Raw genomic sequence first — 16,947 nt, 5'->3', positions numbered from 1 at the left:
AGGCCTAGGCCGCTTTATCACTCATGGACTTCAACTCCCAGAATTCCTGAGCCACCATGGCTCAGCTTGGAAACCCTCCCTTTCTCCTCAGCATGGCTGGCTCAGGAATTCTGGGAGTTGAAGTTCACCAGTCATAAAAGAGCCAAGGTTGCCTACCCCTGCGCTAAGCTATCGGTTGATTTGTGGTCTAGTATTGTTTGGGTCCCATGAACTCTGGCTCGATGTGAGGTTTTAACAGGAGTTTCTGACTGCAGCCTTCCAGTATTTGAGGGGCTATCACAAAAAAGAGGAGGGAGTCAACATTCTCCAAAGCCCCTTGTCAGAAGTCTTCATCCTGGTTCATCCAAGCCGGGGATAAATAAGCAACATGGCGACTGCTTTGGGAAGAAGGTTACAGTTTATTGAAGAAGCAGCAAGATGGTCCTTGCAAGAAAGAGTAGAGGAGAGGAAAGAGAGGTTGAGCATATGCGCAGTAGGTTTTTCTACCCCCTCTAGCCTTGTTTGGAATAGTTTCCTGTTCCTGTGGCATGAACCTTGAGGCTGTTTCTGAGTGTTTCTCTAGGCCTTGATATCTGTGGTTTAATCCTATTATCATATCCTGCTTCCCAGGTGATGGAGCTAATGACTCCTAGAGTTTGGGTGGGGTATGCAGATCTTCTCTTTTGTCTTCTTGATTGCTCTGGCTCCAACTTTCTGATGGTTTTACATCTGCATTTGTATGGGGCTAGCTCTTGCTTGGGGCAGAGAGATAGATTTGGGGCCACTGAAGGCAGGAGAAGAAGCAACAGATGGAAACTCATCAAGGAGAGAAGCAACCTGGAATTCAGGAGCAATTTCCTAAGAGTGAAGACAATGAACCAGTGGAACTGCTCGCCACCAGAGGTTTTGGGTGCTCCATCACTGGAGGTTTTTAAGAAGAGACTGGACAGCCACTTGTCTGAACCGGTGGCGGGTCTCCTGCTTGAGCAGCGGTTAGATTATTAGAAGACCTTCCAGCTCTAATTTGATGGATTGAAATGGAGCAAAGAATCAAAGTTGATTATTCAGGAGACGCCTGGGATTCCTTGCAGCCAAGAAGGCTCCACACCCGTTTGCACTACTCGGGTGACCGCGGACGACACAGAAAAAGCTCCAGGTGGCCTCAACGACTCTCTGAAAGAAGGCAAATGACCAGATGTCTGCAAGGAGCATAAATCCTCCCGTTCCTCCCCATCCACTCAGAGCTGAAGAAGTTTCTGGGATGAGAAGCGAAACGTCTTCAAAGGAAAACAAGAAAGTCCAGTTGCCTCTTGAAAAGAAAAGCCCAGATCAACAGCCATTCCCAAATCCTGCCTCCCTCCTTCATGTTTGCGAACAACCTTGACCTGGAGGACAATAGTAAATGTCATGTTTTTATGCAGCCAGGAGGTGGCGCCAAAGCCTTTCCTATGATAAAAGACCTCTATGGCAAGGGTAGGCAACTTTGGCTCCCAGAATTCCTGAGCCAGCCATGCTGAGGAGAAAGGGAGAGGTTTTCAAGCTGAGCCATGCTGGCTCAGGAATTCTGAGAGTTGAAGTCCACCAGTCATGAGGGGGCCTAGGCCTAGGTAGGCAAGCTTGGCTCTATTATGACTGGTGGACTTCAACTCCCAGAATTCCTGAGCCAGCCACGCTGAGGGGAAAGGGAGAGGTTCCCAAGCTGAGCCAGGCTGGCTCAGGAATTCTGGGAGTTGAAGTCCACAAGTCATAAAGGAACCAAGGTTGCCTTCCCCTAGCCCAGGCCTCAACCTTGCAATTTTAAGGCTGTGGACTTCAACTCCCAGAATTCCTGAGCCAGCCATGCTGAGGAGAAAGGGAGAGGTTTTCAAGCTGAGCCATGCTGGCTCAGGAATTCTGGGAGTTGAAGTCCACCAGTCATGAGGGGGCCTAGGCCTAGGTAAGCAAGCTTGGCTCTTTTATGACTGGTGGACTTCAACTCCCAGAATTCCTGAGCCAGCCACGCTGAGGGAAAGGGAGAGGTTCCCAAGCTGAGCCAGGCTGGCTCAGGAATTCTGGGAGTTGAAGTCCACAAGTCATAAAGGAACCAAGGTTGCCTTCCCCTAGCCCAGTGTTCTCAACCTTGACAATTTTAAGGCATGTGGACTTCAACTCCCAGAATTCCACAGCCAGCAATGCTGGCTGTGGAATTCTGGGAGTTGAAGTCCACATGCCTTAAAATTGTCAAGGTTGAGAAACACTGCCCTAGCCTATAGAGCCCTGTCTTCCTTCTTTGTGCCTAGCAAATTTGGGATTTCTAGACCAGGGAAAGAGGATCTGGTGAGGGTTGCGGTGTCGCTTAAATCATTCCAAATACCAGGACAGGCAGTTCCTGAATCACAGCCATTTGTTTAGTGACCATTCAAAGTTACGACGATACAAAGAAAGGACCGTTTTTCACACATGCAACCGTTGCCCCGTCCCTGTGTTCATATGATCAAAATTCAGATGCTTGGCAGCTGGCTTATATTTATAACGGTCGCGGCAACCTTCTGGCAAACAGAGTCAATGCGGAAGCCACTTAACGGCCTTGTTAACAACTGCAGTGATTCATTCAATCAATCAGAATAGAGTCCGAAGGGACCTTGGAGGTCTTCTAGTCTGATCCCTTGCTCAAGCAGACAAGAGGCTGTCCAGTCTCTTCTTAAAAACCTCCAGTGGCAGAGCACCCACGATTTCTGGTGGCAAGCTGTTCCACTGGTTGATTGTCCTCACTGTCAGGAAGTTTCTCCTTAGTTCCAGGTTGCTTCTCTCCTTGATGAGTTTCCATCCATTGCTTCTTGTCCTGCCTTCAGGCGCTTTGGAGAAGAGCTTGACTCTCTCTACTTTGGGGCAACCTCTGAGATACTGGAAGACTGTTTTCATGTCACTAGTCCTTCTTTTCTCTAGACTGGCCATTCCCATTTGGGGTTGAACGACCATTTTATGGGGGTCGCCAAGCAAGGCTGTCTGCCATTTTTTCCCCCTTTTTTTGGCCACACTCCTGGCACCCGGTGATGTATAAGTGGTTGGGGGTCACCACAACATGGGGAACTGTATTATGGGGTCGCGGCATTAGAAAGGTTGAGAACCACTGTCCTAAGGGGAGTCTGGAGGAGCAGGTGGAGACAAAGATGGATGCGCTTCTCCCTCTTCGCGTTCTCCCAGCCGTGTACACCCCAACAGAGTGAGAACATCTGACGGGGCTTCCCAGGAGATTCCAACGAGGTTAAGAAATTCATTAATACAATGTAAGAACTTCTTCGGAGTAAAAAACAACAACACCCCCCCCCCAGCCGTTCTTAGCTACGCAGAAGGAGGTTTGTAGAAGAAGAAAAAAAAACCCCGCAAAACAAACAAGGATTGTTAAAAGGCCATCGTGTTAAAATCTGTGCTGCATTTTTTTTTCAGCGGTTCCACGCTGGGCTTTCGTGGGGGGGGGGGTCAGGATTTGATGGAATACACTGGAGGTGTTTGCAATGTCCCAATGAATTGTAACGTTTACACACGCTCTCAGATTCGGCTGGTGGGCCCACGTTCGCACCTTCCCAGCCCAGATCAACAGCCACACACACACACAAATCACGTTGAACTCCACGCTAAATCAAAACTGGTGCTTTTACAGTAGAGAGAGATGGAGAGGGTTTAAAGCAGTGGTTGTCAACCTTTTTAATGCCGCGACCCTCAACCGGTTGTAAGTCGAGGACTACTCAACTGTCGCAGCACCGTTTGCAGAATGGGGCTTTTGGCGGGCTCAGCATTGGAAAGCCAATCGGATTAGACTCTATTCAAGAGAGTCTATTCTATTGGCTTTCAAAAGCCAATAGAAGAAAAGGGAGTAGCACAGCTAAGGAAAAGGGGGGAAAAATGGCGGACTGCGTTGTTTGGCGACCTCCGTGAAATGGTCGTTCGACCCCAAATGGGGTCCTGACTCACAGGTTGAGAACCGCTGGTTTAAAGCAAGAGCAAAACTTTATTGGTTGCAATACACACACACACACACACACACACACACACACACACACACACACCACACGACCCTGTCTTTCTAAACTAGGCTGGCAGGCACTGAGCAGCCTCCAAGTTTGGACTTGGCAGAGAATACAGAAAAGAGAGATACTTTTTTCATTTTTTTTTTACTAGCTCTTTAAGTCGCCAGATAAGACAATGCTTTTATCTACAAAAAAAAAAGAGAAGTCAAAGTCCTGATTGGGGCTACTGGTTTTTAAGTGGCAGTTTTATCGGGTTTTTTTTTTTGTATTCTCACCGAGTTGATCAAAAATTACCCGTCTCGGCCCATCATTCGGCCAAGAGCTAGGACATCCACCTCAGCTCTGGAGACTTCTTGCAAATGCCCTTCTGGGGTTCCTCACACGGATAATTTATCCAGCATTTATAAAGGGTTGGACATCTGCTGCTCATGAGTACACACTGGTTGTCCTCCGGAAGTTGTGGAAATCCATCAACCCAGTACCTGAAAAGGACAAGCAACAGCTATCAATCCGCCACAAAAAAAAAAAAATAAGCAACTTTTAACAGAATAACAGAGCTGGAAGGGACCTTGGAGGTCATCTAGTCCAACCCCCTGCTCAGGAAGGAAACCCTATACCATTTTGGACAAATGGCTGTCCAGCCTCTTCTTAAAAACCTCCAGTGTTGGAGCATTCACCGCTTCTGGAGGCAGGTTGTTCCACTGATTAATTGTTCTAACTGTCAGGAAGTTTCTCCTTAGTTCTAGGTTGCTTCTCTCCTTAATGAGTTTCCATCTGTTTCTTCTTGTCCTGCCTTCAGGCGCTTTGGAGAACAGGTTGATACCCCCCATCTTTTTTTGCATCAATGAAGGAGAATATTTGAAATGAGGGTTGCATTGCGGGGTCCTTGGTGCTCTCGGAGGTCAAGAGTGGTTTTTTTTTTTTTTTTGCAGACATTTCATTACCCAACTAGGTAACAGCACCAGTGCTAGAAGAGAATGGGGTTTGCAAAGAGGAGGAGGGTGGAGGGGGAGGAGGAGGAGGAGGAGAATGACCAGGGTCTTTGATGCTCTCTGAGCTTGGTTGGTTTCTTGCAGACATTTCATGACCCAATTAGATAACATCATCAATGCTTAGAAGGGAGTGGAGTTTCCAGAGAGGAGGAGGAAGAGGAGGAGGAGAAGGAGGAGGAGGAGGAGAAGGAGGAGGACGACAACTGTGATGATGGCTGTGGGTTCTTGATGGTCTCTGAGCTGGTTTGTTTTCTTTTAGACATTTCACGACCAAACTAGATCCTTTACACAAACATCCCCCCTTCCTTCTAGCACTGATGGTGTTACCTAGTTGGGTCATGAAACATCTGCAAGAAAACCACCCAGCTCAGAGAGCACCAAGGACCCCACAGTCCTCCTCCTCCTCCTCCTCCTCCTCCACTTTCCTACAATCCATTCCCTTCCATTACTGAGGATGCTACCTACAGTAAATGCTGGCATACAAGGCGACCCGGCGTATAAGACGACCCCCGTCTTTATAGCCGGGCTGCATTCCTAGAACGTCGTCTTATACGCCGGAAACTACCAGTATTTCCGGCGTATAAGACGACTCGGCATATAAGATGACCCCCGTCTTTGGTGCCGATTTCAGCGCTCGCGGAAGTCGTCTTATACGCCGGCATTTATGGTACTTTGGGTCATGAAACATCTGCAAGAAAATCACCAAGTTCAGAGAGCACCAAGGACCCCACAGTCCTCCTTCTTCCCCTTCTTCCATAAGTCCCACTCGCTTCTAGACACTGATGATGTTACCTAGTTAAGTAATGAAATGTCTGCAAGAAAACCACCCAGCTCAGAGAGCACCAAGGACCCCACATTATTCCTCCTCCTCCTCCTCCTCCTCCTCCTCCTCCTCCTCCTCCTCCTCCTCCTTTCTAACGATGTTCCCTAGTTGGGTCATGAAACATCTGCAAGAAAACCACCCAGCTCAGAGAGCACCAGGGACCCCACACATTGCATCATCTGCCTTCTCCCCCAGATGTGAAGCCTTTCCAAACTATAGAGAAACTTAAATGATACACTTACGTGGGATAGGCTGGAACTTCGGGGTTGTGCCAGACAAATTTATTCTCCTTGGCATGATACCTGTATCCAATCCAGAAGCTGCCATATCTGGAGGCAACTAATGTTCCTAAAAACTCCTGGAAAAATGAAATTCTTAGGGTGAATAACGCAGAGTGATTCTCACCTGGAACATTTGCAAAATCGGAGCCCGCACAGAATCATCAGTGGAGGAATTCGTAGAAGCAGAAATACAATCCATAATAGGGTATTACGTAGAAAAGAGTGAGATATGTCAGGTTACTGAAGCAATGCAACAATTAGGAGGAACCAAGGAGAAGCTTGTGTGTAATCTGTCCCCCCCCTATAATTTTATCAAGGATTATATCAAACAAGTAAGAATAATACAAGCCTTAAAACAGAAATACATAATAAAATACATACACACACACAGAACATTTTTAAAAAGTGCAAGAAAAAAGCTCAAAATAATAATACATACAAATAATTAAACATGAAAGCTAACTATAAATTAATCCATTGCACCCCAAAATAACAACCATCGCCCAATCCCATTAAAAAAACAAAACAAAACTTAGGCATCACCAGAGATAAGCAAATTAATTTTATATTCTTTCTATCCGCAATATTTAAGTCCCACAAATAAAATTCCAATAGCTGTTCTCTTGTAACCTCTTTTGTCTTTTCTCTCGAAATTCTTGCCATCTGTATCAAAATCCTTTTGTAGGTCCAGAAAATTAGCTTCAGTAAATCTCTTATAGTCCAATATAAAAAACAAAATAAAATAATCCGCATCGCTTTTTTGGTTTATTATTTATATCTCTTTTTAATTTTTAAGGCATAACACAATTCATTTGTAAATCCAGTTATTTCCATTCTTCCTTACAAGTTGTAGTTTTTAAAATCCACCTTAAAGTCCATTTTGATTTTATTTAGTGGCACTTTTTGAGTAATAACTTTTGGTTCTGTTACAGAGCTACGTAGCTCAAGATCATCTTTGACCCAAGCATTAAACATTTCGTTTAAAGCATTAAAGAGAACATCTGGTGTCCTTTAGTCTCCAAACATCAGCATCTTGTTATCAGCTCATAAACAAAGAAATATTTTCCCATAAGAGAGGATCCTTTTAATTAACAGAATAGCAGGGTTGTTGGAAGGGACCTTGGAGGTCATCTAGTCCAACCCCCTGCTCAGGCAGGAAACCCTATACCCTTTCAGACAAATGGCTGTCCAGTCTCTTCTTATAAACCTCCAGTGTTGGGGCACCCACAACTTCTGGTGGCAAGCTGTTCCACTGGTTAATTTTTCTCATTGTCAGGGAACTTCTCCTGAGTTCTAGGCTGCTTCTCTCCTTGATAAGCTTCGATCTGTTGCTTCTCGTCCTGCCTTCTGGTGCTTCGGAGAAGAGAGGCCAGGAGTAGGCAACCTTGGCTTTTTTATGACTTGTGGATTTCAACTCCCAGAATTCCTGAGCCAGCCTGGCCTAGCTTGGAAACTCTCCCATTCCCCTCAGCGTGGCGGGCTCAGGAATTCTGGGAATTGAAGTCCACGAGTCATAAAAGAGCCAAGGTTGCCTACCTCTGGCCTAGGCTGCTTTATGACTCGTGAACTTCAACTCCCAGAATTCCTGAGCCAGCATGGGGTAACCATGGCCCCTTCATGACTTGTGGACTTCAAGTCCCAGAATTCCTCAGCCAGCATGGCTCAGCTTGGAAACCTCTCACTTCCCCTCAGCATGGCTGGCTTAGGAATTCTGGGAGTTGAAGTCCACCAGCCACGAAGGGGCCATAGTTCCCCCATACTGGCTCAGGGTGTCCCCCCTCGTCCTTCTCTTCATTAAACGAGACGTACCCAATTCCAGCAACCGTTTTTTGTATCTTTTATCCTCCAGTCCCCTCATCATCTTTGTTGCTCTTCTCTGCACTCTTTCCAGAATCTCAACATCTTTTTTATATTGTGGTGACCAAAACTGGGTGCAGGATTCAAAGGGTTGAGCCCTCTCTTGCACCCCTGGCTTGAAAGCCCGAGGACAGCTTTCAATCAGCTCTCTTGCTATCCAGAGGTTCTCCAGAGACCATTGATTGCAGGAGAGGGATCCGCGGTGGGCACGGACGGTTTGAGGCTGGTGTCCTTTTCTGCCAAATGAAGGCCAGGCTGAGGGTGGGGACAGAGCGAAAGCCGAAGGATACCACCACAAAATCGGTTCCATCAGGGAAGGGAGAAAAACAGCACACTTACTTGCTCGTCCCTATCTCGAACGGACACAATTTCAGCTCGGAGGCTAATACAGCGGTTGACCCATTTCTCCTGCTGAAGCATCTGGTCCCCAAAATAATAAATTTTGCCTCTGTAGATTATCCAGTCTTTGGAGAGCTTGCCTTGGAGGTCCTCTTTGAGCCAAATCGTGATTTTGACGTGGGGAGAGAAAAGAGAGGGGAGTTGGGGGGGGGGTAGAATACCCACACAATTTAAAAGAAGCAAAGTTAGGTTAATATTTTCAACCTAATTTATTGAAACGTGTTATTTTTTTTAAATGCCATCCCTCTAGCCTTAAAATTGTCAAGGTTGAGAAACACTGGGCTAGAGCAGTGGTTGTCAACCTTTTTAATGCCGCGACCCCCAACCGGTCGTAAGTCGAGGACTACTCAACCGGTCGTAAGTCGAGGACTACTCAACCGGTGCAGCACCGTTTGCAGAATGGGACCTTTGGTGGGCTCAGCAGGGCAGAGACAGCCTGGACAATTCCTATGGGCTTTGGAAAGCCAATAGAATTAGACTCTATTCAAGAGAGTCTATTCTATTGGCTTTCAAAAACCAATAGAATAAAAGGGAGGAGCACAGCTAAGGAAAGGGGGGAAAAATGGCGGACTGCGTTGTTTGGCGACCCCCGTGAAATGGTCGTTGGACCCCAAATGGGGCCCCGACCCACAGGTTGAGAACCACTGGTCTAACTCTAGCAACGTGCCCAGTTTTGTGTCTTGTGTGTTTGTGCTTTGTATCTTTGACTCGTGGACTGCTTTCCTGGACTTCGTGTGTGCTCATGGGACTCAGTTATCCAATGACTCTTTCCGTGCTAAGCTCAGAATCCAAACCTGCGCAATGTGGCTGCGTTTCTGTTTGTGTGTGTGTGTGTGTATTGAATAAACACCTGTAGAACGCCCGCTGTACGTACATGTGTGTGGGTGAGGGAAGCGTGGCAACTTACCAAGCGCACCTTCAAGTTCTTGATGCTTTATAGACAACACCGCCAAAGGTACGGTCAACTTTTCAGCCTCCAGAATCAGATCGGTATCTGAAACGTGTGTGGCAAGAGCACCGCTTCAGATCTCGACGGATCAAAATGGTTATTAGTTTATCGAAGCATAAAAATACGAAATGCGTACGAAGAAAAACGGAAATAGAGGCCAAACAAGGGAGGAGAGAAAAGTCTAGGGCAGAGGGGAGGGAAAAGCAAAAAAAAATAAAAAAGCATTGACTTCCTTTTGGCGCAGTGGAATAAGGTAATGTAAGTAGCCCTCAACTTTTAACAGTTCATTTAGCGACTGTTTGAAGGCACTGGAAAAAAGTGACATTTTTTTCACACCGTTGCAGCATCCCCCCCCCCGCCTATGGTCACGTGATTTATATGTGGATGCTTGACAGCGGATTCATATTTATGACGGTTGCAGTGTCCCGGGGTCATGTGGTCACCTTTTGCAACCTTGCAAAGGAGAAGGAGGACATGATATGTACACATGAAGCAAGAACAGGGATGAGGAAGACTTAAAGGAGCAACTTGTGACTTTTCCTATGGGCTTCCAGTACGTGACCAGTAGTGGGATTCAGCCAGTTTGCAACAGTTCGCTAGGACCGGTAGCTAATTTTTTCCTGCCCAGGCCCAGAACGGACTTCCGGAAGTGGCATCCATGCCGAGAACTGGTGGTTCACCTATTTGAATCCCACTGTCACATGTTCCGACTAATGAAGCACTTCAAAGAACTTTCAGGAATGTTTCCTAAAATCTTTATTGCAAGAGCTACAGTTTTGCCGGTCACCATGATGGACTGGTTGATGCCAGAATCTGAACTTCCTGTCGCTGGCATCAAGCTTTCCTTGCTCAACCCCTCCCTTCTCATGCAGTCACAGGTCACATTATCCAATTAGTGAGAAGGTCAAACGTTTACTTCCTCTTTCTTTCCCGGGCTTTCCCCCCCCCCCCGCCCAGTCTAAGCTAAGTATTAACCCAATAAATGCCAGACAGTTTTGCATATTGTCAAAGCAAGAATATACAGTATTTGCAGCATTGACACCCACCACTGCACGTGACCCTGGGATGCTGCAATAACCGGTTGTAAGTGCAAGACAGCTGCCAGTGCCCCATTTTTGTTCATGTGACCCCGGGTGAGATTACGCTGAAGTGGCCATAGCCATCCTTCCATCCTGCCCTAACCCAGGTGGAAATTTACACCTTCAGAATGGAACTCCTTACTTACCGTTAAGCAAGTTATAATTTGCATCCACGGATACCATATAGCTCCTAATACCTGCGACTGCTTTCCGAAGAGCATCGTGTTTTAGCTTTTCCATCAAACCTGCAATGGAGATTTGTTATCGTGTGGGCTTTGACGGCGACAAAATCTCGCTAACCGCACACGCGCAAAGAAAATATACTTTGCTATACCTCCTTTAAAGGTTTTTGTGGGAAGTCAGCCCTCCCAGAGAAGGAAATATTAAAAGGGCAGAAAAATATATTTCCTCCAAGGATCTTAAAGAGGCAGGGAAGCATGCCCAGTTTTCCTTGATAGCCCCAAGTTTGCCTCCCCCAAGCAGAATCCAGCTCTGTACAAATGCAGATGCAGACCATTCAGAAAAGTTGGAGCTAGAAGCTTAGGAAGACAAAGACACCTAAAATCTGCATACCCCACCCAAACTCTAAGAGTCATTAGCCCCAGCACCAGGGAAGCAGGATATGACCTTTGGGACATAATAGTTTAACCTATTACCATCAGAATACCAGAAAAGCACACTCAGACTCAGGTCAAAGTTCGTGCCACAGGAACAACTCCACAAACAAAAGGCTCCAGAGGGTATAAAAACCCACTCCCCACATGTGCTCAGCCCTTTTTCTCTCCTGTTTCCTGACAGAACCATCGTTCTGTCTGGCTCTTCAATAAACTGTAACCTTCTTTCTAAAGCAGTTACCATGTCGTTTATCCCCGGCTTGGATGAATCATGAGGAAGACTTTTCTTTCAACAGTTTCTTCCCCGTGAAGCCATAAGTTGAAATTTTGACTGCAAAATTTGGGTGCCTTCTGAGCCAGCACTTTCTCTCACCGAGCTCGGTTTTTCTTTCACGATTACTTTTTTTTTTTTATTGAAAATTTTTTAAAAGTTTTACAAATAAACAACCAAAAACAAATCAACCCTCACCCAATCCCTCCCAAACCCACCCCTCCCTCCCCCCTCCCCGAACTTCCCAGAACTGAATATAGGCTTATTTAAAATTTTTAAAAACCTAAACAAATTTTTACAACTTATAAAATAATTAATAATAAGATATATGTGACATAAGCATTAAAAAGAAAAATACTTTAAAAAGAAAGAAAAAAGAGAGGAAAGAGAGAGAGAAAGAAAAAGAAAAGGAAAGAAAGATAAAAAAATAAAAGGAAAAAAAAAGAGAGAAAACAAAAGACGGGAAAAGAAAAAAAAACAATCTATACAAGTTATGAAAAAACTAAATGATATTTTTCCATATCCAAATTATATTGTATAAAATTTATCCATTTTTCCCATACAACAAAAAATTTCTCTTGAGATTGCTCCTTTAAGAAAGCCGAAATCTTTGCCATTTCCGCCAAGTAAGAAACTTTATAAAACCACTCTTGTAAAGTAGCAAAGATTCCTTCTTCCAATATTGTCCTACTAACAGCCTTGCGGCTGTAATCAAATTTAACATCACGATTACTTTGATTGCATGAAAGCCGACAGGCGCTATCCAGGGACACCCAAACTCTTCTCTAAAGCGTAAAGCTTGCCTTGGAGATTTGGGGCAAGAAGGAAAACAGGCCTCTAAACTCAGAAATGGATAGGAAAGAAATTTAAAACTTACACAGAGCGCCAATCCAAGAGGTGCACAGAAGCAGACAGAAGAGTATTACGAAACCGACGACTACCAATCTGTGGGCGCCAGTGATTGGAGCTTTCGCGACTGCGGTTAGGGAAAGCAAACATTGATTACAAAAAAAAATCCATGCAGTAGTAGCAGGAAGGATCACACTATCCATCTTCACGATGCATTTTCACTTGCTGTGGCACTCTAATCTGCAGCTGCTCCAGAACTGGGCCCTTGGCAGGCCAACTAAACAGAAGAAGCTTTCATGAAATGCTCACTTTTGAAGGAGATATAAAAATCTGCCCTTCACTCTATGGTGGTGTTGGAAGAAAAATCAGGTCTAGTTCCAAGCTTGGAGAGAGACGCTGGAAATAAAATGGAGGCTAGCTGCTTAGGAAAGAAGATTTATTGATGAGCAGAGCCAAGAACAGCATGGGACGGCTGACAAAATGGAGTTGAGAGTAAGTGGGTTTTCATACATTCTTTGAGGCTTTGTGTTTGAGATGCCTGTTCTTTGTGAAATGTATTTTGACCTATGCTTGAGTGTGCCCTTTTAGTATTCTAAGGATTGTCGTCAGCCACTCCCATTATGGCTGGGAGGTCATGCCCTCTCCTTGGAGCAAAAGCACAGGTCAAAATACATTTTACAATGAGCAGGCATCCCAAACACAAATCCCAAAGAAGGTATAAAAATCCACCTACGCTCAACTCCATTTTGTCAGCCGTCCCAGAACCACATGCTGTAGTCACTGAGGTTTCTGGCTAACAATAAACAGAGATCTCCTTTCCCAAATGCAGCCTTCATCTCATTTCTACAGCGTCCTCCTGGCTTGGAACGGGACCTGGTTTTTCTTCCAACACTTTCAAAACGTCTCAGTTTGAATAAACTTTGGCCCAGTTGCCATGATTTAACTGTTTAAAATACTCAGCCCTCACACTTAGGATCGTCGTGGCATCTCTGCCGTCACGGGATCAAAATTTGCGTGCTTGGCAACTGGCCCTTCCTTCTGACAGTATCCCGGGGGTCATGGGATTGCGATTCGTAAACCAGCTGGTTTCCGACAAGCAAAGACGATGGGAGGGAAGCCAGATTCGCTTAGCGACTGCACGGTTCACTTAACAACTGCCAAAAAAAAAACCCTTCACAAAGTGGGTGTGACTTACTAAACAACCGTTTTGCTTAACCGTGGAAATTCTGGTCTGGTTGTGGTCAAGGAGATCCTCGCAGAGATTCTTTGGAAGAGTAAAAATTAGGCAGAATAAAAACAGCTCACCTTTTGGCGGTGCTCTCGGAGCCATATTTGCTCTTCAGGGCATGTCACAAACCATCTTGCTTTGTGCAGCTAGAGAAAGGAACAGAATATAAAAACAAAGCACTGTTGTAGCGGGCGGCAAAACGGAAATAGGTTCGGAATCAATTTTAAATCTTCCTGTCATGGATCTTGGGGCCCTGAACGACTTGCTTCCAGAAGTTGTGAATGCTCCAACAATGGAAGTTTTTAAGAAGAGCTTGGACAAATATTTTGTCTAAAATGGTATAGGGTTTCCTACCTGAGCGGGGGATTGGACTAGAGCAGCGGTTCTCCACCTGTGGGTCAGGACCCCAGTTGGGGTCGAACGACCATTTCACGGGGGTCGCCAAACAACGCAGTCCGCCATTTTTTCCCCCCTTTTCCTTAGCTGTGCTACTCCCTTTTATTCTATTGGCTTTTGAAAGCCAATAGAATAGACTCTCTTGAATAGAGTCTAATTCTATTGGCTTTCAAAAGCCAATAGGAATTGTCCAGGCTGTCTCTGCCCTGCTGAGCCCGCCAAAAGTCCCATTCTGCAAACGGTGCTGCACCAGTTGAGTAGTCCTCGACTTAACGACCGGTTGAGTAGTCCCCGACTTACGACCGGTTGGGGGTCGCGGCATTAAAAAGGTTGAGAACCACTGGACTAGATAGACTCCAAGGTCCTTTCCAACTCTGCTATTTTGTTATTCCATATATTTATACAGAAAGTCCACAACTGATTGAGGAGTGCCTATAGTTTTGCTTCCCAGTGGACTGCTTATACCAGGGGTCTGCAACCTTGACCACTTTAAGACTTGTGGACTTCAGCTCCCAGCACAGCTGGCTGAGGAATTCTGGGAGCTGAAGTCCAAGAGTCGTAAAGTGGTCAAGGTTGCAGACCCCTGGGTTATGCCATCTGCGTTCTTGGGGACTGGGGATTGCTTTCTGTTGTGGGTCAGAGCCCCCTGGCAGTAGCCAGGTCACTCCTGCTCTGTCCCTCCCTTTATCAGAGTTGGCATTTGGATTGCCTGACTGCTTCTGAGGCAGGTGAGGGGTCTGGCCAGGCCTGGACAGTCTCCTCATGGGAAGAGCCTCACAACAAAATGCAACAATCTGAGGGAGATGAGCGGTTCAGAAATAGGGTGGATAAAAAAAGAAAGAAAGAAGGAAGGAAGGAAGAAAAGAAGGAAGGAAAGGAAGGAAGGAAGGAAGGAAAGAAAAAAAGAAAGAAAGAAAGAAAGGAAGGAAGAAGAAAGGAAGGAAGGAAAGAAAGAAAGGAAAGAGGGAGGAAAGAAGGAAGGAAGAAAAGAAGGAAGGAAGGAAGGAAAGAAGAAAGGAAGGAAGGAAGCAAAGAAAGAAAGGAAAGAGGGAGGAAGGAAGGAAGGAAGGAAAGAAAGAAAGAAGGAAGGGGAAAAACCTTCTTGTGCCTAATTTTCTATTTAAAATTGTTTTCAGGTGCAACATTTTTTTTTCTCCAGCCCTAAAGATCAAAACAGCCACTTCAAGGTCAAACTGCACAATGGTTAAGATGACGGGCTGGAGACCGTCAACAAGAGACTTCTGCGCGGGAGCGGAACGACTTGAAACAGACGGACGACGGATAGCATTTGTACCGAAAGCAGCCATCTCCGAAAGTTTGGAAAAAGCCATTTATCTACCCCACCCCCAATGGTAGGAGATTGTGCAACACTGGCAATCCTTTAAGCCCTAAAAACCAACCAACCAACCACTAACCAACCAACCAAGAAGAAATAGGAAGATGGAAGTTCTTGAGCTTCTAAGTGAAGCAACCTTGAAAAGAAATGCACTTCTATTCCCCATTTTCTCCTTAATTCCCCATAGCGTAGTGGAAGTAAGAACAGAATCCCTGGGAGTCCCTAGGCAACCTGCAGACCCTCCATCTGAGGTTGAGCAACTCACTAAGACCTCCTCCTCCTCCTCCTCCTCCTTCTCCTTCCTCTTCTTCTTCTCCTTCTCCTTCTTCCTTTTTCAATTTTTTTCTTCTCCCCCTCTTGGTACCTATGGCTTGATCTTCCTGCAGCGAGACTGTTGGCTTTCTTTATGATGCAGATTACTTGGCTTCTGCTGCTCTCCGATTGGCTGGCCGCTGTGCCCAATCGGCATTCGGTATTTAGCTTTCAGTGTCCTCTCTCTGGCCTTTAGAAACCAGGAAATGAGTATTATTAATTAGACATTAATACTTAATATTACTAATGATTAATACCAATAGGAAGCTTTTGGTGAGGAAATGGAAAACTGGACGCTCCATGGAGAGTAGGAGACATTGTGGTGGAAAACAGCAGCTGAATCCAGATTATTAGGAGGGCACCGACTTTTCTAGGCTGCCCTATCTATCTTTCCTGGTAAAATCCCATTGGAGGAAAATTCCACTTAGGGTTAGGTCACCATGAACTCGTAGAGCAAAATGGACATCGCCAACAAACTTGCAGTGCTTGGGTATGGTTAGGAGGGCACTGGCTTTTCTAGGCTGCCCTATCTATGTTTCCTGGGAAAATACATGGGAAAATCCCATTGGAGGAAAATTCCACTTAGGGTTAGGTCACCATGAACTCATAGAGCAAAATGGACACCGCCAACAAATTTGGAGTGCTTGGGCATGGTTAGGAGGGCACTGACTTTTCTACCCTGCCCTATGTATGTTTTGTTGGACCATAAGAAAGGCTGAGCGACAAAGAATTGAGACCTTTGAACTCTGGTGCTGGAGAAGACTCCTGCGAGTCCCTTGGACTGCAAGGCGTTCAAACCAATCAGTCCTGGAAGAGATCAACCCCGACTGCTCTTTAGAAGGCCAGATCCTGAAGTTGAAACTCAAATACTTTGGCCACCTAATGAGAAGGAAGGACTCACTGGAGAAGGGCCTGATGCTTGGAAAGATTGAGGGCAATAGAAGAAGGGGATGACAGAAAATGAGGTGGCTAGATGGAGTCACTGAAGCAGTAGGCGTGAACTTAAATGGACTCCAGAAGATGGTAGAGTACAGGAAGACTGGAGGAACGTTGTCCATGGGGTCGCAATTGGTTCGACATGACTTCGCAATTAACAACAACAACAATGTATGTTTCCTGCTAAAATACATGGGAAAAACCCATTGGAGGAAAATTCCACTTAGGGTTAGGGTTAGGTCACCATGAACTCATAGAGCAAAATGGACATCGCCAACAAATTTGGAGTGCTTGGGTATGGTTAGGAGGGCGCTGACTTTTCCAGCCTGCCCTATCTATCTATCCTGGTAAAATACATGGGAAAATTCCATTGGAGGAAAATTCCATTTAGGATTAGGGTTAGGTTACCATGAACTCATAGAACAAAATGAACATTGCCAACAAACTCGGAGTGCTTGGGTATGGTTAGGCGTGCACTGACTTTTCTAGCCTGCCCTATCTATGTTTCCTGTTAAAATACATGGGAAAATCCCATTGGAGGAAAATACCACTTAGGGCAGTGATGGCGAACCTTTTAGAGACCGAGTGCCCAAACTGCAACCCCAACCCACTTATGTATCATCGGGTGCCATGTGGGTG

At 45.6% G+C, this 16,947-nt stretch overlaps 1 protein-coding gene across 6 annotated transcripts in view; it reads right to left on the bottom strand.

Annotated features, from left to right (window-relative positions):
* Positions 1-4,240: 4,240 nt before the first annotated feature.
* LOC120319714 (CD209 antigen-like protein C) overlaps positions 4,241-16,947 on the bottom strand; it is a 38,682-nt gene continuing 25,975 nt past the window's right edge. For 2 of the 6 annotated variants that reach the window (XM_039368831.1, XM_039368832.1), the window contains exons 2-9: positions 15,425-15,562; positions 13,406-13,474; positions 12,129-12,227; positions 10,513-10,611; positions 9,246-9,332; positions 8,279-8,430; positions 6,044-6,159; positions 4,241-4,468 (exon numbers count right to left, since the gene is read on the bottom strand). In XM_039368831.1, coding sequence (XP_039224765.1) covers positions 4,309-4,468; positions 6,044-6,159; positions 8,279-8,430; positions 9,246-9,332; positions 10,513-10,611; positions 12,129-12,227; positions 13,406-13,430 — 738 coding nt within the window. In that variant the 5' untranslated portion in view covers positions 13,431-13,474; positions 15,425-15,562 and the 3' untranslated portion in view covers positions 4,241-4,308. Of the gene's footprint in view, positions 4,469-6,043; positions 6,160-8,278; positions 8,431-9,245; positions 9,333-10,512; positions 10,612-12,128; positions 12,228-13,405; positions 13,475-15,196; positions 15,290-15,325; positions 15,831-16,947 lie in introns of those variants that run through there. The other 4 variants (XM_039368834.1, XM_039368830.1, XM_039368835.1 and 1 more) reach the window with 4 other exon arrangements.

The sequence above is a fragment of the Crotalus tigris genome, unplaced genomic scaffold (genome assembly GCF_016545835.1).
Source record: "Crotalus tigris isolate CLP2741 ecotype Arizona unplaced genomic scaffold, ASM1654583v1 scf7180000020941.558017, whole genome shotgun sequence".
Taxonomy (NCBI): Eukaryota; Metazoa; Chordata; class Lepidosauria; order Squamata; family Viperidae; genus Crotalus; species Crotalus tigris.
The sequence above is the reverse complement of the archived record's forward strand: the minus strand, read 5'-3'. Positions and strand labels throughout refer to the sequence as shown.